General features: G+C 40.0%; 1 protein-coding gene across 6 annotated transcripts in view; it reads right to left on the bottom strand.

Annotated features, from left to right (window-relative positions):
• The window catches only part of EYA1 (EYA transcriptional coactivator and phosphatase 1), a 325108-nt gene that overhangs the window by 14062 nt on the left and 287690 nt on the right, over positions 1 to 23356 (bottom strand). For all 6 annotated transcript variants that reach the window (XM_059902377.1, XM_059902373.1, XM_059902374.1 and 3 more), the window contains 5 exons: positions 5881 to 5939; positions 5610 to 5770; positions 4559 to 4673; positions 4312 to 4433; positions 374 to 474 (listed from right to left, as the gene is read on the bottom strand). In XM_059902377.1, coding sequence (XP_059758360.1) covers positions 374 to 474; positions 4312 to 4433; positions 4559 to 4673; positions 5610 to 5770; positions 5881 to 5939 — 558 coding nt within the window. The remainder of the gene's footprint in view (positions 1 to 373; positions 475 to 4311; positions 4434 to 4558; positions 4674 to 5609; positions 5771 to 5880; positions 5940 to 23356) is intronic.

Here is a 23356-nt window from a genome sequence, read left to right as displayed (position 1 = left end):
ATCCAGGCTCAGGTAACGGACGTCTGATCACCTGGCGATGTCTGCCATGGGTGCAGAAAGACGCATGAGCATGCGTGTGTGCTGTCTCTGTTCCGGATGATGGCTGCAGAACTAAGCCTCCTTTTCTGTTCCCCAAGTCTACATTCTGTGAAGACCAACCATCCATGACCCCCGAGCTTGTGAATACCACTCTTCAAAAAGATCGCTTCAATAATGACTTAATTCTACTCTGCCCTTGGTCAGCGCTTATGGTTCAGAACACATTCATAATCTGTTTCAGAGAAATGGCATGTGTTTAAATGATCCAGTTCTGACGATTTTGAGGACTAAGAAAAATTAAAGGGCACAAGAGGGACCAAGGAGGAACACTCACCTTTTTTGCCCCTTGTTCCTCTTCCACACCGTCTCCTATGACAACATACACCACTTTTCTTCCAAACCTCTGAATTATCCTCTCAAAACAGCTTTCCTTTCCTAATGAACAAAAGTAAATTGTAAAAAAATGTGAAGTTTGAGTAAGTCAGCACTCTAGGGCTTAAACTTTTTATATAAAATGCTTTTTCCATGCTTCTGATCCAACTCTATCGTACTTGTGCGAACTAGGAAAAGAGTGCTTTTATATGCCATTTGGGGAGTACGCAGAACAGCACAATACAGCAAAAACTGTAAATGAACGACCCATGTGGTGTTCTGTCCCTTGGGAATGGACAATTTTAGTACTTTTCCCCCCAAGACTCATTTATTAAAAAGTAGAATCTAGATCTAGAGCATTTGGTGGAAAAAGTTTTGTTTGGAAATAGTACTTTTCCCCCTACAAGCTGAGACTAAATGAAAGCATGCCATTCTGGCAATATATTTTAACTTGACTTAAAAAATGTTTCATGATCTAGCAAACTCTGAATACAGTATCTGATCGAAAGACTGTTGACAAGGATGAACAAAACCGAAGGACTGGTTTTGTTACGGCAAGAGAAATCCAACACTGGACTTGGTCTCTCCCTTCATTTTCAGGTTGGGATGCTCTTTGAATGAAAGACACCCTCCCCCCCACCCAGGCCTAATGCACTGACCTGAAATATTCTTGGAAAACTGTTTCTGAAATGAATGTCGGGTAATTTGGCGCCCTACAAGAGAGAGCGTGCTTGCCTGGCCCAGGCATCTAATGTTCAGTAAAGCGCTTTCCTAGAGGAAAAGTGGGATAAAGGTAACAGGATACCTGTACCTATCTATTATCTTTCCCATGTCAAGACTTAGTTTAGGCTCCCGTGGCAGCTACACTGTCAGCATGTCCCTGTAGTTAATGCGGCCATTGTTGCTTCTTGGAGCAGGAACTGGGGTTCCAAGTCGTGGGCTGCCAATAAGGTCATTTTAATGGACAATGGGACAGTTTATAGTTTTCAAATGTGAATGGCTGAACGGGGGCCTGTACCTCTTTCAAATAAGGATCAGATATACACACGAACAAATTGCTTGTTTGCTTAAACAAATGTCTGCTTTATATTTGTATTTTGCACTAAAATCTCTAGTTTGCATCTGACAGAACGAAATAAGGCCAGCCTTATTCAAAGGATGTCATTTCAATGCTTCTTCAGTTGCCCACTAACCTGTGAAATATTAAATCACCTTGAGAAACAAATACAAAGGATGGTTTTCACTGCAAAAAATATGTAACCAAACAGTCAGATGTCATGAAACTTTCTTTCCCCGCTTAGAGGGAAATGTTTATGTGGTTTTGTAAAGTTTCCTTTTCATGGAAAAAAGGAAGGTAAGCTCAGTGTTATTTAAAAATAAGTCCCCAACCTTTTTGGCACTAGGGACCGGTTTTGTGGAAGACAATTTTTCCATGGACCGGCGGGGGCGGGGGTGGGGGTCGGGGCCGGGGGAGATGGGGATGGTTCAGGCGGCAACCCCAGCAATGCTTTGCTCCCCCTTCACCGCTCACCTCCTGCTGTGTGTGGGGGGCAGGGAACCCTGGCCTACAAGGAAAATTCCTGGGTGGTTTTCTGCATTGATCCCCAAATTAGATCTCGTTTGATGGCAAAACTAGCAGCAACTTACAGGAGTTTCAATCCCTACTGTTCTTATTAAAAATATCATGGAAAAGTGATTCTACCGATGGTTTTGAGATCATTTCTACCACCGTACAGTTTTTAAATCGAATTTTTATTCTATACTGAAAACAATTAAAGTTAAGTCCAATATGGCAAACAAAATGCCCATTAAAAAAATACTTTCTTGATTGTTATTGTAATTTCCTATTATCCTCGCATTTTCAAATTATTTGGGATTAAAGTTCAATGTGCATGACGTGTAATACGCTCATTGTTCTTTTCTTCTGGGAAGTTAAGTGCTATCCCTTCTGTATTATATGCTCATTTGGAATATGTTCTTTCTTTCATGAGCTGATAAACCTTTCCCTTGGATCCTTGTTTACAAAACACAATGATTCCTCCTTATTGATACAGATAGAATAAAGACCTGAGTTCGTGGAAACTGATTGCTATTTTATATGACAACATATAAAAATTCAAGTTCTACTGGGCTACTAGGAATTCGATTTGGTATACTCCTTTCGTTTTATAAGTATTTTCCAGTATTCTCTCCTTGGCCCTTCTCAGGAGGCATCAGTCATTCTCAAACTCCAACTATTTCCAACTTGACAGGGCTATCTGAATATCCCATAGGTTTTTCAAACTCACATTGGTAAGATCAAACCCTTATCATCTTTGCCATCAAACCTGATTTCCCCATCAGCTAACAGTGTCAATGCTGACCCAGTTGCCTAAAAGAAACCTCTGAGTCAGCCTTCTTCTGAATAAACAACCATTTATTCACCCATTTCATTCAACACTGATTGAGTACCTACCATGTGCTGGGCCCTGTAGCCACCATGATGAGTGAGACTGACAGACTCAGTTATCAAGGAGACTATGAACAAATAACTGAACAAGCAATTTTTTAGTGATAACTTAGTAAGTTCTTTGAAGGAGAAGTACAAGCCAAATAGATAGGGGCTCTGTTTTGCACCTTTTTCTTTAGCCAGAAACAACCTTCTTTCCACCTACCAGGATACTCAGCCTCCTTGCCTAGGACTCACTCACATAACATTCATCTCATTAGGGCAACCTACGAGGCCACTTATGATAAGACCCAAGTCTACCTTTCCAGCATCAGCTCCCCATGGGCATTGCCTATTAGTCACCCAGGACGACTCACAAGTCCCTCAGCAGGGAACACATTTTAATTCCTCTGTCACTTTGTTCTCACTAGCCATCTGCCTAGTAAACTCTTATTTACCCTTTTCTACCCAGCTCAAATGTCATATCTTCCCTTTAGTCTTCACTGACACGTGCCCTCTGCTTCCTCCTGGGTGGGAGTGAATGCTCTCCCATTGAAGTGCACATTTGGGCACTTAGTGGTAGGACCCCTTAGGGTGTGGAACGGAGTCTGCTGGACCTTGGAATCAGAGAGATCTACTTCGACCCTTAACTTTACTAGCTGTTAACTTGAACAATTTAAGTCTCTGAGCTTTAGTTTTCTCAGCTGAAAAGTGGAAAGGCTGCAAAGACTGACTTTAATATGTAAAATGTTTAGTACAGTTCTGAGCATCTAGTAGATACTTAATAAATGCTTATTTACATACTACTTTGTCATATTATAGTTATATTGATGTCTGCTTCCCCTGCTAGAGTTAGTGAATTCCCTAAGGAAAGAGCCATGTCTTCCTTTTATCACGACTTTTGTCTTGGTTTATATCTTAACTAAATTTCCCATTAATCTTCTTTCCCAACTACATTTCCTTCTTGCAAGAATTTAATTTTTTTGATCCCCATAACAAAAATGGGAACTCAATCATTTATACATGTTGTAAAATAAGGTGAAAAAAATAGTTCCAGTAATAATAATTATTAGAGCTAATTAAAGCTGCTGTTAGTTATTTCATTTCTACTTTGTATATTTCTATACAACTACTTGTTTTAGCTTATAAAATATTTTCATTGATGTTGCCTAAGAGAATAAAAATAAGATAATAATCTAGAAGTGGTGCTAAGTTGACTATAGCTAAAACGCATAGCTTTTAATGTTAGCCAGTAAAGTAAAATTTTCTGAGTTCAACTACGTGGATTGTGCTTTATATTTCTCTTGATATCTAACGCCAATTTTGACAATAAAATTGGTTAAATCATTCTTCTAGTTTTCTGACATTTAGCATTCTGCAAAAAGTAGTCCTATTTATTGCCTTTCATTTTTACTAGCCTGAAAGCAAAGGGTTGACTGTTAAATTAATTAATTAATTAAAAAGCAGCTTACCAATTTTAGTTGCACTGTAAATATTTTCTATTGGAAATACAATTCCTAATCCATACAGCAGGACTTTCGCCAATGCTGGGATAAGCTGAGTAGTTGTTACTAAAATATTAACACAGTTCGTCCTGTGAGAATACAAAGAAGAAGAAGAAAAAAAAAAGACAGTTGAAAAATAAATCTCCAAAATGAACAAGCACAGCTCGTTCTCAGGCAAAGGCACTTTGTATGAAGTGACCTGGGGAGAACTTACCGGGAGTGAATGAGTGTGAGAGCTTTCAGGGCCAGTGTCAACCAGGAGTCTGTCAGGGCTTCAATCTCGGCCCTCAGCTGCAACCAGGCTTCCCTCTTAGCTGGACCAAGCAGACCTGTGGATTTAAAAGCACACGAACTACTTCCTCACTAACGTGTCTCGCCAACTTTGTAAACAGTAAACATTTGAAACTACTCGAATACTACCCTCAAGCTTTATAATATACTAGGCAATTTTTCACGTTATCATTCATTTGACAACTATTTAGCACCACAGGGAACATCTACTGGTTTTGCGTTCCTAGCACCCTTCTTCTGGCTATAGACGTCATCTCTTCTTTTTTGGGGAGCCTACTCTCCCCCATTTCTCCAACCATGAAGTTTGAGCAGAGCAGACCCTACCCTCTGGCTCCCAGAATAGCCATATGTCCTCAGCTTGGCCAGTGAAAGGCTGTTTTGGAACTTCTGCTCAATCTATTGGGAAAGACACTTTCCACCCCACGGAGGTGCTGAACTGGTAACATATAAGCCTGGCTCTACTGGTGGGCACATTTGCCACCTTTTGGGAGGCGGTAATTTTCCAAAGGAAATTACAGGCCAAAGATTACTGACTGCATCATCTGAGCATCTGGATTTAGCCATGCCAGAAACCAACACCACCTAAACTTTTCATTAGGTCGATATGTTCCTTTTCATACCAAAGCCATTTTGAACCACAATCAAAAGATCCAAACTAATGCAAACATCTACCCGGTAGAAGGAGCTTTATGATTCGTCTTAAGTCCTTTGGGCAGGAGGTCATGAAACTTACTCCAGGTCACACTACTACTAAGCAATGGAGCGAGGACTAGACTAGCCTGGCCAGGGCAGCTGGCTCTAGTCTGTTACTTCTGTCACTCAGTCACAGCAGAATAATCACTGGTTAGATGAAACGGCTCTCAAAAAAAGCTATTCTATCCAAAAAATGTGTGATGTAAAAGTGTGTGGTACTTTGAGCATCTTATCAAGACTACCTTAACTAACCCAGTAACCTACTGGTGAGAGTCACTTGCCTCCGACATTATTTTTGTAGGTATTGTAGATCTCTTTTACTCGTCTGTAACGGAAGGCCAACTTTCTCATCCAGTCTACACCGCCCCGCACGCCGGTTGCCAAGCATAAATTAGCGCTGGTTGCCGCAGCAGGAAAGCCATCTGTTCCAAAGTTATATGTGCTATTTAGATGCAAGAAAAGCCCAAAGTTAACCAAACAGAAAGTTCATCTTAATAAGCTGAGCAATTTAGCTATAACATGGAGCCCATCACTTCCCATTCATGGGCTCACCTTAGGTCTTGTCCATTGTCATCTGAAGAGACATCATCTATATGAACTTGGTCACATTCCTAAAATGCAATTAAAATGATACATGTTAATTTTCAAAAAGCATCTACATTTAACTACATTTTTTGGAGGGGGGAAAATCCACACAAGCCTGTTTAAAAAAAAAAAAAAAAAAGCCCAAACACTCTAATTGGAGTGTTTTCCAACCACGGCAATCAGTAGGTGGCAGTCTAGTTAAATTGACATTTTTACCTACTTCGGGTCCTTTTACAATATAAGAAACGAGCAGTGTCATTAAGGACTACTGTTATTCAGGTTCAGAAAACACATTTTTGTGTTTAGAAAGGAAAGTGATTGATTGAAAACAATTAGCATATGTGTTCCATAAACCTCAGGTACCTGAAGACATCGTGCTGCTCGGAGCTGATTCAGTCAATGCCGAAGCGTAACTGAAACCAGACATTTCGGTAAATCTAACATGCTAGAAAAATTAAACCTGATGCTAACTGCCAATGAAATTATGCCCTCTGATTGCTGTCGAGCCACACACCAACACAGCCTGAGGCCAGCGTGTGGAGGAGGCCAGACGAGAAAATCTGTTACTGGTTTGCCATTGATTTGAGAGATGGAAGTTTTATTCTCTCTCTCTCTCTCTCTCTCTCTCTCTCTCTCTCTCTCTCTCTCTCTCTCTCTCTGTGTGTGTGTGTGTGTGTGACCACGAGATGTTTTTTTTTTTACTCTTTTTAAAACTTTTTAACTTTTTTTTTTTTACTGTTTCACTATTGTTACATATTCATTTTAAATATCGGATTGATGAGTTGATTATAGAATAATATGATTTGAACAGACCTGATTTTAAAATCCCAATCCACGTGTAAAGTGTTTAGAATAGGAGGTGTAACTGTGGGTTAAAGCTCAGTTGGACGAGTTCACGTTGATACACCTGCTCACATATAAGCACGCCCACATCTTACTGCTGTGTCCCCAGACCCCAGCATCATTGTGGGAAGAGCAGACACTCAGTCAACATTTGTTGAACAAACGAAGGCAAACTAATTTGGAGACAGACGCGGTCCCTAGTCCAGAAACAAGTAACACACGCTTGGCATGCTTTAATGTTTTCAGTTATGATTCTCCTCTTGGCAGTCAGCCTCCAAGTACCCCAGAGGCCGTTCTGACACTTATTTCCATTAAAAGTTTTAGTTAAAAAAATTTTTAAAGAAATTTGCAGGCGTGCATCCTGTATTTTAAAATGTTCTTCAGACTAAAGCTCTGGTTATCTTTCCTATAGAGTTAATTGTATAGAATCTAGCCTATCTGTCCCTCTCGTGCTTCACATCCAATGTATAACAAGATACCACAGGTAAGCACCACAGGAACAGAAGGTGTATTTTTATGTTGCTGGTTCCTTCTGAACAAATTCCTTTCTCTCCATGGATTTGTGAGGAAAGGAGCAGGAGATAGAAGTGGAAAGAAACTCAAACCAGCTGTTGCTTAACAGAATTAAAATCCTGACCCCCCAACCTCTTCTTTCTAAAGCATCTATTTTCCAGGCAATCCTCTCCCAGCAAGCAGCAAGTTCCAAGGAGGAAAGGACTTTGACCTTGTAACCCTCCCCTGCTCTCCCGAGGTCCGTAACCCCAGATAAGAAAAAAAGGAATAAAAGTCTAGGAGGCCTCACAGGCAGGACTGTGAATTTAACATTTAAAAAAAACAGGTCATTCCTGCAAAACATGTTTGGAAACTTCTCAGAGTTATTAATTATACATAATTCGGAGGATGAAAGATGAATGATAGTTGTGTTTTTTCAACAACGTACTTATTCTGGGTTTAAAGAATTACTAAATCATGACTTTCTGCTATCTAGCCATTTATCTAGCCAGAAATACAAAAATTACGTTGTTGGTAAACTACTCTTTTCGGGTGCATGGTCAGTTACAACACAAACAAATGCAGAAAAGCGTACTCCCCGCAGACAAACAAAAACCCCTAAAGCCTTACTTAGCGCCGCAACGGAGGATTTTTCTCTCTTGGGAGAGAGAACGGAGAGGAGGAGGAAGTTGAGAAATTAGAAGAGGAAAAGATACGTTAAAAAGAATTTAATTCAAGGAATCAGCGGTGACCTAAAGTTACTAGGTTAACTCTAGGGGTGGGAAGAATTCTTTGCAAAAACAGGGTGTTAAGAGGCTTTTCTTAAGCTAATGCTCTTGAAAATCTCCATTACTAACAGAGCAGACGTTATCTTCTAATGACTGTTGATGACTCTACCGTGGCTATTGTCCATCCACATCCTGTATTTGTTTTCTCCTGCCAGCTTTCCTTAAGACTTTTTGTTCCCAGGCTGAGGCCCTCATTTGAAGTATTGTTCAATATCTTGGTTCGCGCTAAGTGTCAACAGCTTCCAGCTTTTTTACCTGCAGATAACCAAACTCACTTCACAGTGATTTGATTAAAGCAAAGTGTGGTGTGGTGGCAACAAGGAAATCCTGCTCTTCAGCTGGAGAATTTTTGTAGAACAATTTTAATCAAAATAGATTAAAAAAATCAAGCGCATTTTTCAAAAGAGCCTCGGTAGCGCTTTTAGGAATGAAAACATCATTAAAATGTCTATGTAAAATGTGTTTTTGGAATGGGTGCTCATTTTACTTAACAATAGACAAGTACTATGTTGCACAAACTTGGCATTGATAAGATACATATTAAAGATGCATCACCGCTGAGTCTCTGTATGAGTTTACAAATAAGGGTATAAATGTCTTGGGAAATAAGCTGTGTATTTTAAAAAAATTTAATGAGAAACTATAATATTACTTTTGATGCTTACCTATGAAAAACTTTAATTCCTTAAAGAATGGAGACTATTAAGATACTGAAAGATCATTTCATTTCCCAGCAGAGCCCTGTTACGTGTGAACTTGTGCTAAGTGTCTTCACTCCCAAATTAGAAACTGCAGTTCCCTGCATTCTGATATCGTGCAGTTGTCTCCTCTGTGGGGACGAGGCTCCCCTTCTCCCACTTTTCAGAAGCCATCTAGCTTTTTGTTTGTCTTCCTAAGAGCCTAATTGGAGGTTTCCATTTTTGCTTTCCGTATTTGGTTGCTTTGAGTTTCCAAATTCGTCATAAACTGAGACAATTAGGTAACTGAGGGAGGGGAGCAGAGGGGGCTCTGCACCCACTGAAACAACAACAGCAACAGAGTTTAAATCGCCCACCGGTAGACACAGAAGACAATAATGGAAGCGTTCTGTATTTTCACGTGCCAAAATATATCCCTACAAACCCTAATTTAATGCTTAATACACAGAGTGCAGATATATAGAATTCCACGAGAAAATACGTTTTTATTCCCAAAAGACTGAATGTGCTGAAAATGTACTCTTGAAATAAACTTCCAAAAAGTATGTGATAGGATTTTAAGGAGTATGTCCTTACCGAATCCAAGTCTTGGGGTGACATCCACATAGGGGGCTCCCACTGCCAGCTCAGCCAACTGAGCATATTTCATGCATTAATCAGTCCTACTGAGACTTGAGATGCCTAAGGGACCCCTAGCATACATGGGTGTCAGGCTTGGGGTCTCACTTGGGGACACAGAGTAGTGATTTCCTGGACTCCTGGCAGACTTTGCACTCAATACCCATCCAAGCAGGCTAATGGGTGCCTTGGATTAAAAAGGTGATCATTTATTTATTCATGTGTCTGATTATTTATTAAGGGGTGACTGTTCTGGGTATTGTTCTAGATGCTAAGGATACACCACTTAACACAAAAATCCTTACCATCTTGGAACTAACATTCTAGTTGGGAGAGACACCCGAACAAGAAAAAATGCAAAATGTACAACCAGACAGTAATAAGTGCTAAGGAGAAAAAATACAGCAGGCGAGGGGAATATGCAAGGCTGTGGTGGTATCTGCGGAAAGAGCTTTGCAGGCCAAGGAAAGAGCAAGTTCAAAGGCCCTGAGGCAGGAGGGGAAGAGTTACATGGGCCAGCAGGTGACAGCGGGAGCTGGCTCTGCCTTGGAAGTAGCATCAAGTTATCAGTCCCTGCCCTCAAGGCACCTAGTTTAGCAGGAGGGCCAGAAGTTAATTTAACTAGCTACACGTGTGCTAAGTTAATTACACTTGTGGTAAATGCTGCAGAACCTCCCTGGAATCCAAAGGACTATCCTCTTGGAGAAAAGGGAACCCTCCTGCACTGTTGGTGGGAATGTAAGCTGGTACAGCCACTATGGAGAACAGTATGGAGGTTCCTCAGAAAACTAAAAATAGAATTACCATATGATCCAGCAGTCCCATTCCTGGGAATATACCTGGACGATACTATAATTCAAAAGATACATGCACCCCTATGTTCATAGCAGCACTATTCACAATAGCCAAAACACGGAAACAACCTAAATGTCCATCGACAGATTAATGGAAAAGGAAGATGTGGTACATATATACAATGGAATACTACTCAGCCATAAAAAGGAATGAAATAATGCCATTTGCAGCAACATGAATGCAACCAGAGATTATCATACTAAATGAAGTCAGAAAGAGAAGGACAAATATATGATATCACTCATATGTGGAACCTAAAATACGGCACAAATGAACCTATTTACAAATGAACAGAGGCAGACTCATAGACATGGAGAACAGACTTGTGGTTGCCCGGGGTTGGGTGGGGGGGAGGGAGAGGGATGGAATGGGAGTTTGGGTCGGTAGATGCAAACTTACATTTGGAATGGATAGACAACAAGGTCCTAATGTATAGCACAGGGAACTATATTGAATATCCTGTGATAAAACATAATGGAAAAGAGTATAAAAAAAGAATGTACAGATGTACACATTTCCAAAAAAATAAATAAATAAATAAAAACAAAGGACTATCCTCTTGCTGAATGGTGGAATTCTGTTTAGTCCAAGAGGGTTGCAGAGCTCTGAAAAACTGAAATTATAGTTTGCCAGATCAGAGAGGGACAGCCTGGCCCACTGTTTATTCTGGTTGCTTTTGTGATTAAAGTAATCAAATACAGAGATACATGGCGGACAGCTAGAGGTGGTTCACAATCGCTGAAGCTGCGGTAACAGAAACAAAACACAGCTTTTCGATCCCAGACCGTCAATGCCGGTCCTCTACTTTTGCATGGCTGTGCGGTGGAGTAGGGGAAGGTGGCACTTTTGGGGCAAGCCATCCTTCTCTCTAGGAAGTACCTTAGACTTAGAGATGCAAAGGGACTCTGTACAGTTAGTGAGCAGGTCCCAGAGGTGAGAGGGAAGGCTCTTGAACATAGTTTCTTTTACCCCCCCAAATTATAGATGTGAGAATTAATGTGGGACTGGAAAGGGATCAAGAGGTGGGCAAAGAGTTATTTGTTGTTCATAGCTTTCCAAAGGGATGGCAAAATCAATATTTTTGCATAAAGGCTCTGTGTCGGGTCAATCCTAAAGGAATATATAATTAACATTTTTAGTTAACCAGTTTTCACATATACCCACAGCTCACAAAGAGATTCTAAGGAAGAGTCAGGCCAGTGCTGGGCACAGTTGTGATTAGCCTTCACTAGGAAAATGTCACAATACCGAATTAGATATTGCTAACGCATCTGGCCCACTGTTGCCATCCTGAGCTCAGTCTCTCCCTTTTCGGAAGTCCTAGAGCACCAGGGATGCACCATCCGTTGACATTCGGTTACCAAAGTGTCCCGTGTTGACACTTCGTGTCCCACAGAGAGCGTGTTCCTCCTTCCCTCAAAGTGATGGCGAACGACTCTGAGTCGTTTCTTATACTTCTGTGGAGTTCCTGCAGAGGCAGGCCCACGCTTTCTCTTACACAGACTCCTATTTCTTGTTGAGTTGAATTACTGTTATTTGTGTAGAACACAAAATAGTATTTCATGTTATAACCCATTTGACAGATGCAAATAAATGAAGACTCAGAAGAGTTAAATAACCTAAGTGCTGAGACACTATACAGGTCTTTGACCCCCATTCACTGTTTCTTCCCGGGATCCCTGGATTTCACACAGTGTAGACAACTGCCCACTCTATGTGGTGGCCACGACCTAGGTCCCCGGTGCCTCGTCCGTTGTTTCACGTTTAGGGGACTCCTGCTCCGGGACACATCCTCTCCTTCGTCTGCCCCACACCCACCTGGGTCCAGAGTTTGTCACCACAGCCCCTCTCCCAGCCTGGAGCTCGGATGTGAGTCCTCCAGTCTCCAAGCCCCGCCCCTTCATCTCTCCACCATGTCTCCAAATGATTGGCACTCCAGAGGGAAACGGTTCCGGAAGGAGAGCCATCGTGGGAACTGGGGTGGAGGGGACAGAGCATAATGGTAGGCAGTGAGAGCGTAGGTGTGTGACTTGGACACATGTCCTAATAGGAGCCTTGAAGCCAGGAACAAGGATTTTGGCCACAGTCACGGTAGAGTTGAATGAGGGCAGTTGGCAACGATCAGGGAGGCGTGAGATTGAGCCTACAGGTGCTGGCCTACAGGCTCTGTCCTACCTGAAAGCCTCCTAGGAGCATCCTTTGGATAAACACCACAAACCAAATGACCAAAGTTTACCCTCGCCTGGCTTCCCTTTATGTTCCATGGCCTGTGCCTCACAGAGCAGTAAAATAAATAAAATTAGCAAGCTTCAGTTACTCCCGGCCCTCAGCTCGCAGCCATCTCAGCCCTCGTGGGGCTGGATTATAAAATGCTCACATGCGTGGCTGGGGAAAACTGCCAACACATGCAGCAGAACTGAATACCAGGTCTAGACTTAGAGATGCGCAGGGACTCTGTGCAGTTAGTGAGCAGGTCCCAGAGATGAGAGGGAAGGTTGGGAGCAGGAAGAAAGCCACATGGGGTACCAGCTCACAGCCAGGCGGCAAAGGCACAGTCTCTCTCAGAACTCTGGTTGCACTGTTATTCTGCCTTTTTTGGTCCCTTCTGTCATTATTTTTGGCACTGCAGCTCAAGCTGACCTTTTTCTGATCCATCATCATCTCTGGCCTTCCAGGGCCGGGCCACAGACATGTTCTTTTGGACCAAGCCCCGGGAATAACTCCGATTTTGTACAGGGGCTCATATGCAAAATATTAAGTTATGGCAGAATTTTTCTGCAAATATTTATTCTGCTTTGATACCGTAGTGGTTGGACTTCCCCCCCCAAGCCTTTCACTTGTGCCACAATTATGTAAAAATACACCATACCATTCACATTCATTTAGGAAAATTAATAAAAAGAATTAAGACAGTTACAATGGGTCTTATTATCTGTGCCAAGCACAGTGACGTCATTGCCAGGATGTTGAGGCGTTTATACCCCTGAATCCGACACTAGAAACATAAACTCCAAATAAACCTGCAGGCTTTGAATAAACAGAGACACTTAGAAGACTTTGAGGCAGTCCTGCATGTTATGAAAGGGAACAATATAAAATTCTTACAAACACGTCTTTGGAGAAGTTGAGTTACAGAAGCCCCGATTCTGCTGACTGAAGCGATATTTGCTCCATTTCCCAAATTTACCATGAGAAAACGAACACCGTACTGCTGACTAATTGTATCAATAACTTTCTTTACAAAGTAAAGAAGGAAGGAAGAAAGAGTCACCGGAGAAAGAGCTATTTTCATTGTCTACATCAGCGAGCCTACTGAGACCCCCTGGAGTTGGTGAAGGCCAAGGAAACCACGCCTGGGTTCTCTCTCCCCTCCTGTCTGTCATCAAGCAGTTACATCCACTGCTCTGACCTCCCCCCCTCCAACAATACAGATACTTGCTTGATACCTTAGACATCTACAAGTTACTAGAAAGTTTTCCTTTTATTCCTAAACATGAAAATGTTTAATTATACAGAGTACAGGAGTATTTCTAGTACTTTAGAGACAACTCAAACAAATCGTCTGAAAGCTTTATTTTAACAAGTGATCAGCAGTGCTTGAAAATGTTTAAAAAAAAAAAAAAAAGACACCCCCCCCCCCCACCTGTGGATGTGCCCACACTATCTTCTTTCTCATAGAAAATCTAAATTGTACTGATGGCATTACGGGGTGACCAGTATTTGAGTGACAGAGGTTTTAAGGGAGTGATTTCCATGGCGGCTTTTGGAAATAACTCCCGACTGCCTAGATATTTGCATAGCTTTGTTGGAAAAATAAGGTGAAATGGGTCATCCCTAGAGATTTTCTGTTATTCAGAAGTTCTATGTAGGGGGAAGGAGTGGTCAACAAACAAGTTAATTAATGACAAAGATGTGAAGAATCCTGCTTCTAATTCACTGACAATTAGAGTTAGCGCCTCGAGCTCGGTGGTTAAGAAATTCTGTCTGTACTGTACAGCACAGGGAACTATATTCAATATCTTGTAATAACCTATAATGGAAAAGAATCTGAAAAAAATATATATATGTATAACTGAGTCACTTTGCTACACACCTGAAACTAACGCAACATTGTATATCAATTATATACTTCAATTAAAAAAAGAAAGAAATTCTGTCTGAGAGTTAGGAAATTTGCAGAAACCAGGGTTTTACTTGCATATTTCGCTCTTTTGCTTTATAAAGGAGGCTGTCCGATCAACGTGCTGTGTATTTAGACTTACTGATGGGGAATAATATGCTTGTAGTGTGCTTTCTAAAGGTGTGTCCAAACCCTCACTGCACTTTCAAATGGATGCAATGAAAAGCCATAGAACTGCTGCGTCCCTGTGCCCCTCACCAAGGACAGGCGGCAAGCCTGCAGCGCGGGCCACCTGGAAAGAAGGGTATCCGGGTTGCAGCCCGGTGACTGGCGCTCAGCGGCAGGACCTGTCATGCCTGTCTGGGGTGCACCTTGTGACCTGCCAATTGCCTGTGCTTTCCCACTACAATGCTTCCTTGCAAAAGAAAAGGGTGCAGATTACCCAGGGCTAAGGCACAGGAGGTGAAGAACAAAGGGAGTTTTTGAAATCATTCTGTTTGACAGTTTGCGAAACACCAAGTTAAGGAATTAAAATATAGCTGGACAAATTTATCTTCACATTCCCACTTTAAACTATCTACTCAGCACAGCATCAGTGCCAACGCGTATTTTAAGTCAATGTTTAAATATCCCCATCTGTTTTGATAGGAACAGGATGACACAACTATAGAAGCCAGTAGGAAAAAAATAAATAAAAACAGAATTTTGAATCTCAGAAACCGATAAGAGGAATTTTAACATCTATTTTTAAGATTTGGTAGTAAGATGCAACTTGTGGAGACACGTGCTGTTTTAAATTATTGTTTCTTACTTAGAAAAACAGTATTTTAATATATTTAATGTTACCATATCCTGTAGGGATTATCTAAACGAGAGAGATATTTTACTAGAATCATGTTTACTTTAGCTAGGAGACCTAGGTACCTGTATTCAAAACCCAAGATTTGAATTACAGCAGTTTCAACAAAGGCAAGATATTAACTATTTCAATTTCATTCTGTTTAGATGAATATTCATAAAACATTTAGAGAATAAAATCTTTACTGAAAGTACCTGGAGATGGCATATTAAGGCAAAAGGTAAAGTGCTTAAGCTACGTTTTCGTATATGTACGAAGTTATACTAAATATTTAAGATCACTAAATAAAAATTACAGGACTCTCAAGCTTCTTATTGACAATAATTAAAGAAAAGATGAGAACATGTTTTTAAATTTGTAATATTTTCTTATAATATTAATTCCTTTAAAAATGTGCTCATTAAAAGTAAGATGTTATGATAATACCACTGCAGCAAGCCGCTCAAAGAATCCCAAAGGAATTACATGAAGCTGGTTCCTTCTTAGAGAGTGGTACAGTGTTAATAAATATGTCAGTTTCACTCTGCTTGGAGTTCCTTCTTTCTAACCATGAATACCTTCTTTACCACATGGTTATATTAAATATATTTGTCTTTATTTACACCCTCCACCTTAGGGTGAGGAAAAGGAAGGCTTACTAATGAAAGCCAGAAAGAACTGAAGATGAGCTTTTAAAATAAAATGGGCTTATTTAAAATTGTTCAACACTGTATCTCTAAAAGGAATGGATTCATTTAATTGATAATTATGGCATATTATTACATTTGATCAAATGATATCAACACATAACTTTCTTTACTTTTTAAAAAATATAGTGAATAAAAAAATAAAGTGAATAAAAAGCACAGAGTGAATGAAAAGGTATACAGTGAATGCCTAATATCTAATGCTACAAGATCCATCTTTTTTTGTTTAAGTTATGTTTTGTGCAATAGCACAAACTATATTTCAGTGCATTCTATACCCCTACCACATGATACTATACATAAAAAGCTTTGGCCCAAATATACAGCTTCATTTATCGTTCAGCTAATGTAAGAAGATATGGCATTTTACAAATTTGCAGAGAAATCAGTGAAAATGTTTTATACCTTCAAATATAAAAATAGGGCAGTGCATCAGTGTTTGCTATGTCAAACTGTATTATACAGCTTTTCATTAAAAGATCACACATATTTTTAATTATATCATGTAACTTAAAATCAAGTAGTAAGATAAAAGACTACAGGCTGACAAGGTACAAAAAAATAATTCAGAGTCTTAAAAAAAGGACAACTCAGCACATACCTAATATAAATGTCATTCTTTGGAATGTCAGGACTACTCTTAAGAATAAGCCTTTGATTTACTGCTGAACTGATTTCTCAGTTTTCAGTGGGTTTGCCCATCATTTTGCAAACATAATTTGTCATTGGCCACAGTGTTCTTTGTAATTCCTGTTGCCTTTCTTTTAGATCTATTATTCCTGCTGAGAGTATCTACCAAAGAAGAATTTTTCACAGTGACACCAACTCTAGTCTTGCTGTGAATAACCATATTCTCATAAAAATCATTCTTTTTATTGCAAACTTGCTGCTATAAGCATGGAAACATACCCAAACCAGGAAACCTTTTATCCTTTTCTGCAATCACTTTCTTTTAACCTTCACTGCCATTTGAAGAAAATTAATCACATACTAATATATTCACAAAGCATTTAACTAGAAGTTTTCATTTACATGGAATATTTCTGTTTTGATCACACATAAACCAATGAACTAAAGCTGTAATAATTAAACAGGTCATATTATAAGAGAGCTCTTTTTTTCTGAAATAATTTTTCACTCTAAAATTCAATATTTGCGACAAACAGAAGTTCCAGTTTATTACCATTCATGTCTATCGGTTCCTCTTTATTGAACTGCAAACCATATGTCAGGACAATTTTTAAGGACATATTTCAATGTAATTGATTTTTTAAGTGACTCTTTTTTGCAGGGGTGAGGAGTAAGATTTGAAAGTTTAAAAGAGACCAATTTATTAATTTTAGTTAACTTTCATCATATAGCCAGATGACTTTATAATGGTAAAAAAGAATCAGTTTTGTGTAAAAGAATGTGTAGCTCGGAATAACATCCTTAGTTCATAAGTGAATACAAATTCTCCAGGCTGATTTCCTCTGCCGTATAATTATTGCTGACTCCAGAGAGAAAAGCAGGCAGAAACGGACATAGGCACTTAAAAAAAAATAGGTTCCCCATGAGCTTCAGGAAGGTTCCATCATCACCTTCCCTCACTGTCAGCCCCTCATGGGGGGAGTGAGGACCTCAGAGGAGGCCACTTTCTTACGCAAAAAGTTCTCTCTTCTCTTCCAAGTATCAGTGGGTCTGAAATTCCACCCGTGGAAATCATTCCTTTTCAATCTTCTTTTACAAGACAAAGACTTCTGGTAAGGGTAAATGACTTAAGCTCCATTACTCTGGTGTGAACTTTCCTATCTGGTAAATTTCCTCCAGCATGGGGGCTCTGGTGTGCCCCAAACCAATGGGTGTCAATAGGGGAGGGGGGGAGAGGCAAGTGCCTGAAAACTAAGGAAAAATCTTGTTCATACTCATAATCTCACTCCCTACAAAACCACCCCTTTTCCCATGAATTATATATTTCAAGCCACAAAGACTATGTTTTGGTTGTTGATATATTATTTAGGAAAACAGTATATTATATACCATTAACATAGCAGTAATATGATCTATGTTACCTCTGGAAATATCTTTCGAAAATATATAGGACACGCATTCTGTATTCTTTCATTCATTTTGTCATGTATTCAACTAATAATATACCAGGCACCAAGCACACGAAAATAAACGAGATGCAGATAATGCCAGTAAGCCTTCATAAACATGGGGAGGGGCTGGAGAGAGAGGGTATAAGTGAGTGTCACTATGATTTTTCCCTCAGAGAAGGAACTAGAATTCTCACAAAGCTACAAGAACGGAACATGGGATTCATCATGCTTCTCGCCCTTCTCCTTTCAACCCAGCCTGTGCGTTAATCACCTTCAGATTTAGTTTTCTCAAAGAAGGTTTTGCTCTCCCAGGAAATACGATGGGAGAGCTGGTGGAAATCCTCCAGTTAAGCCACTATGGAGGATTAGCTTCTTGGGGGCAGGTAATACATTTCACTTCTGTTTCTGTCTGTCTCTGCCTTTTAACCAGAAGGTGATCAATAGATGCTTTGGAAAAATTAAATTAGAAATGCGTTATATATTCCAATGCAAATGGGCATTCAAGGGCTTCAATAATGAGACTTAACCTTGCCTATCCAGTGCTGTCTGTCTCTCCTTCATAGCCCATCTGGAGGAGTCGCATGCTCCTTGCAGGCCAGCCTCAATCAGCCTGGCCTCCACTTCCCTCTTTCACCAGATAACGGTTGTGTCTACTGCTGGCTGGAATGCCTTCTCTCTCCTTTCTCTCCTGTCAAGGCAAGATTCCTCTGTCAAGCTTTTTTTTTTTTTTTTTTTTTCATTTGACCAATAAAATTAATGGGTTCTTTTCTTTCTCAACCCTGATGTATGCTCTGGAGCTCACTGTCTGAATAACAGAAGCAACAGTCATTAAGAGCCACTATGTGTCAGGCACGTATATTGCACGCTATTTCCAATCCTCCCTTAAACTCTATATTTGATGGATAAGGAAATGAAGGCTTACACAGATCTGTGTATCCCACCAGGTAATAAATGCTTTGAAGGAAGAGAGAACTTTTTATGGGTCTTTTTCTCCCTATTTATATTCTAAGTAGAACCTTACTCCTGCCTATTCCTTTTCTGTGTGGACCAAGCACATGGACAATACTGAAGGAAACCTTCCAGATTATCTGGCTGACAGAATTTAATATGAAAAAATGGGGTGACCCAACCAGAAAGTAATTGCTAACATTACTGCATTTTGTCATTGCAGTGTTAAAAAGTTAGTAGTTTTATGAAAATAAATGTATTATTTTATCTGATTATAAATGATACATATTCATGTAGAGAACACATGCAAAACACAAAAATATATAAAACAAATAAACGTCAATTCCATCCCTCAGAAGGAGCCGGTGTTAAAAAAAAATTCTTCCATCATTCTTCCTGGTCCTATTCAGTCAATTATCCAACGTTCTTCATGTTTTTCGTAGAGCTTAAATTTTGGCACGGGATACACACCAAAAAAGCCAGTAGAGCCAGATACACATTTTATAGCTACTTTCCCCTCCACTCAACAATATGGAATAAACATCTTTTAATATCAATTAATCAGCTGTATTATCTTTTTAAATTGCTGTATACTATTCCACATTATGCATGTCTCATATTTCTTTTAACCAAGCAATGGCTGATAGTTTCTAATATTTTCTTAATTCCCTAATATTTGAGTAGGGCAACAACTGTCAATCCTCCTTACAATTCCATTTTAAGCACCTAAAATAATATTTAATTATTAATTAAATTAATTTATTAATAATTAATATTTAAGCATTTTTGTGCATAGGACAGTCATCACTTGATAAATGTTTAAGTGAATGACCAGGCTGATGAACAAGCTTAGACAGATTCATGACATTCATTTATCTCTTTAGGCTACATTAGACTTTTCCTTACGTGATAGTTTTAATCACTCAAATCTCTGAGCCTTGTTCACTATATACCTTCTGCTTAGAACATTCTTCTCTAAAGCCCACCTCACACGGCTGTTTATTCCTGTTAATCCTTTGTGACAGTTTCAATGTCACCCTCATCTTTCTGAGTACTCCTTACTCTGAGCTTATGTGACTTTAAGCACCTTGAGAACATCACTTTCATCTTGTTTACTATCATCCCTAAAAAGTTTTACAAAATTCATTTGTTTCTTAACTCAAATATAAAGTTTAAAATTTTTCTCTTGGATCTTGGAAAAGCCCTTGTCAATTTCCTTAAGGCCTTGGCCAATTATGGGGTATGACTTCTGCTTATGATCATTTGAATAGGTATGTTATGTTACTGAAAGTAGAGTGAATTATTCGTTTTTGTCATTTTGAATTCAAGTAATTTTCCTTATATTTTAAAGAAAGTAAAGGTTATAATTACTACTTTGAAAAGAGAAAATATAATTTCGCCACACCTCTACATGTTCTTATTATATACATGCTAAATACTATCTTTCAACTGTTAATGTTCCAAGCTACCTACTTTTTGCTTAGTAGAAACATCTTATCTGCAAGTCCAGGGGGACTGCATTAGTATGTGTTTAAAACAAACTATTCCCACCAATTAAAAGGGATGGTATCTTGGATCTAAGAGGTCCCTTTAACTTTTTGACAAAACACCAATACTAGAAGATACTTCTTAGTCCATTATTTTCGAAGAGACAAACAAAATCACCAAATACTGTTGATTAAAAACGGCATCCTCTCCGCCTGCCCCGGCACTCTACCTGCCTTACAAAGGAGTTGCGCAAAATTAGCAGCAAGAAGAATCCAGGATTTAGAAAGGTTTTACTTAGAAATGCTGTTAGCATACTGGACTGGCTGAGCCCAGATAGAGGCTCTATTGTAACTGCCCAGAAACGGGAGAAGACTCCAGGGACCACAACTTAAGCACATTTTGGGGAAGTTGAAGTTACAGGCTTTCTCTTGCACTCGTCAATTTTTTTTTTAAAAAAGAATTTTTTTCTCTACTAAGCAAACTTCCTATGAAGGTAAGCGAGTAAAATCTCCCAGATTGAAGATTACTGAGCACCTGTCAAAATGAAGAATCTAAACAAAAAGTCTGTCATAGGTGACACCAACTGGTCAATTTCTCAGGACTTTTAAATAAACTGACAGCCATCAGCCAATTATGTGAAAGCTGAAGTGGCATTTCTATTTGGCAAGAAGGAAAGGCACTCCTGAATACTGAGGCCCACCACCATGCACCAGGCACTGGTTGGGGCTCCAGATAATTCTCTCTCCTAACTGCACTGTACCTCTGGGACATCTCTGACGCTTGCCGGGGTTGATGGGTGAAGGTCGAGCATTAGTTGTAAGTGAGACCTGAACTTGCGTCACTTCCAAAGAAGCGTTCACTCTTTCCCCAGACCACGCTGCCTCCCAGTGGCTTCATCCACAGAATAAAGCCAATATCCTATAATAACGATAAATGGAATATAACCTTTAAAACTGTGAATCACTATGTTGTACACCTGAAACTTACATATTATTGTAAGTCAATTATACCTCAATAAAAAAATAATCAAAAAAGAGACTATGGTAAAACGAGGAAGATAGTTTCACAGGCGGGTCAATTGTCAGTTTGCTAGAACGACCCCTTTTGCTTTACATATGTTATTTAAGTTTCTGAACAGGGAATCAACATATATTTAGATTCTGTGTTTCCAAACAAAAATCTCACAAAGAGATCCCTGCTCTGAGATAATGTTTATCATTCAATACATTCTTCTTGAGAAATCGTAACCAATTTTATGGGTGATGACTTCAGGCTCGATTCTCTCTTCTGAGCTTCAGACCCGCATACACTGATGCTTGCTGTAGTCTGCCTGATGTCCAACACACACTTCAAATTCAACATCTCAAAATCGAATTTAGCATCTTCCTTCCAAAGCCAGCTAGTTGTCCTGGGTTTTCGGTCTCTACCTTATTGTTCAAGCCGGAAAGTAAGATTCTTGTTTCCCAACCCATTACATCAAATCTTTTCTCCCATGCTCCAGACGACTTTCTTAAGAGCTTTGCCATCTGCCCCCCTACTCTGTTCCTACAAACGAACCCTGGTGATTTCTAACCTATCTTACTGACACCTCAGACTTCACAATACAATTCATCTCCATAGCAATGCTAACCATTCGTCAGTGATCACCCTTGGCATTCAATATGACATTCAACTTCCTTAGCAGAGTGTACAAAGCCTCTCATGATCTGGCTTCGGTCTCCCTTTCTGTCTTCTTTATCTCACAACTGCTCTACATGTGCTCTGAGCTCTATAACTACTCAAACTGTTCCTAAATGCCATGCTCTCTCACACCAAACGTTACGTCACGGGGAAGTCATATCTCCTGCCCTCTCTGCCTTGCCACCTCTCCCCCAGGCTGGCTTAGCCATCCTGCCTTTGGACTCTATTAAGATCCTTACGTGTCTCCGTCACTGTGGAGATATACTGTGCTCTGTTTTCTTGCTTTTCTATCTCCAACCCCCATCTTGGCTCTTTGAGGGCAGTGAGTATATTTCATCTCTTCTCCTCAGTGCCTAGCATAGTGTCCAGAATGGAGTAAGCATGAGTAAATTTATAGCACTGTAGCTCTTTTCCTGTGCAGTGTAGATACAGGCAGCTAAAATATTTTTGTCTACTCAACAACAGGAATTTACAAGCACACGTCTGTCTGTCCATTATCTGTCTGACAACCTATCTACCTACCCATCTACCTCCAAACCTTTCCAAGACAGATTTTAGCTTGCTTGGTGACCACTAACAGTAGAGTAAGACATAGTGAGAAACAAAGCTAACAAATAACCCATTAGAGAAAACACGTTCGTTATTGGGATCTGCTGTATGACAATAGTATGTGACAGCACCAACATGCCACTACTTCCTTTATGCTGTTGCAGAGAAATAGCCAGGTCATGGGACATGGCTAGACAGGTTTGTGCAATGATATTTGGGATCAGAAACCCCTGTTCCCACCTTAGCTTTACCATCACCTAACCAAGTGGCTTTGGGCAAAAATCGCTTCACTTCAACTGTCCACACATGTACACTGGAGATAAGAAGATTGAGTTCCCAGTGCTGACGGAGAGTCAACGTCAATGCTTTGTGCTGATGTGAGAAGAGTTTCCCTAAAGCCTGCTGCCCTTCTCTCTCCTGTGGACAAGGAAAGGACAACTTACTAGCACAATCCAAGAAACACGCGTCTTTTGGACATGAAGCCAGCATCCTCGTTTTCCACGAAGGGACAGCAGAGGGTGAGGGAAGCCAGATACAGTAGCTATTTAACTGCCCAAAGGAAACCTCCCCTCTTGGAACTAGGGGTGGGAGAAGCATGTGAATGAGGAAAGAACAAAAGGAGTACAGTACACTGTGATGTGCCTGGAACCATCTGCATTTGCAAACTGAACACCGGCAGAATTTCTGTTGTTTTTCTGGTGTGATTTCTGTTGGAATTCTACAAGGGAATTTTGGCGG

The sequence above is a fragment of the Balaenoptera ricei genome, chromosome 17 (genome assembly GCF_028023285.1).
Source record: "Balaenoptera ricei isolate mBalRic1 chromosome 17, mBalRic1.hap2, whole genome shotgun sequence".
Taxonomy (NCBI): domain Eukaryota; kingdom Metazoa; phylum Chordata; class Mammalia; order Artiodactyla; family Balaenopteridae; genus Balaenoptera; species Balaenoptera ricei.
The sequence above is the reverse complement of the archived record's forward strand: the minus strand, read 5'-3'. Positions and strand labels throughout refer to the sequence as shown.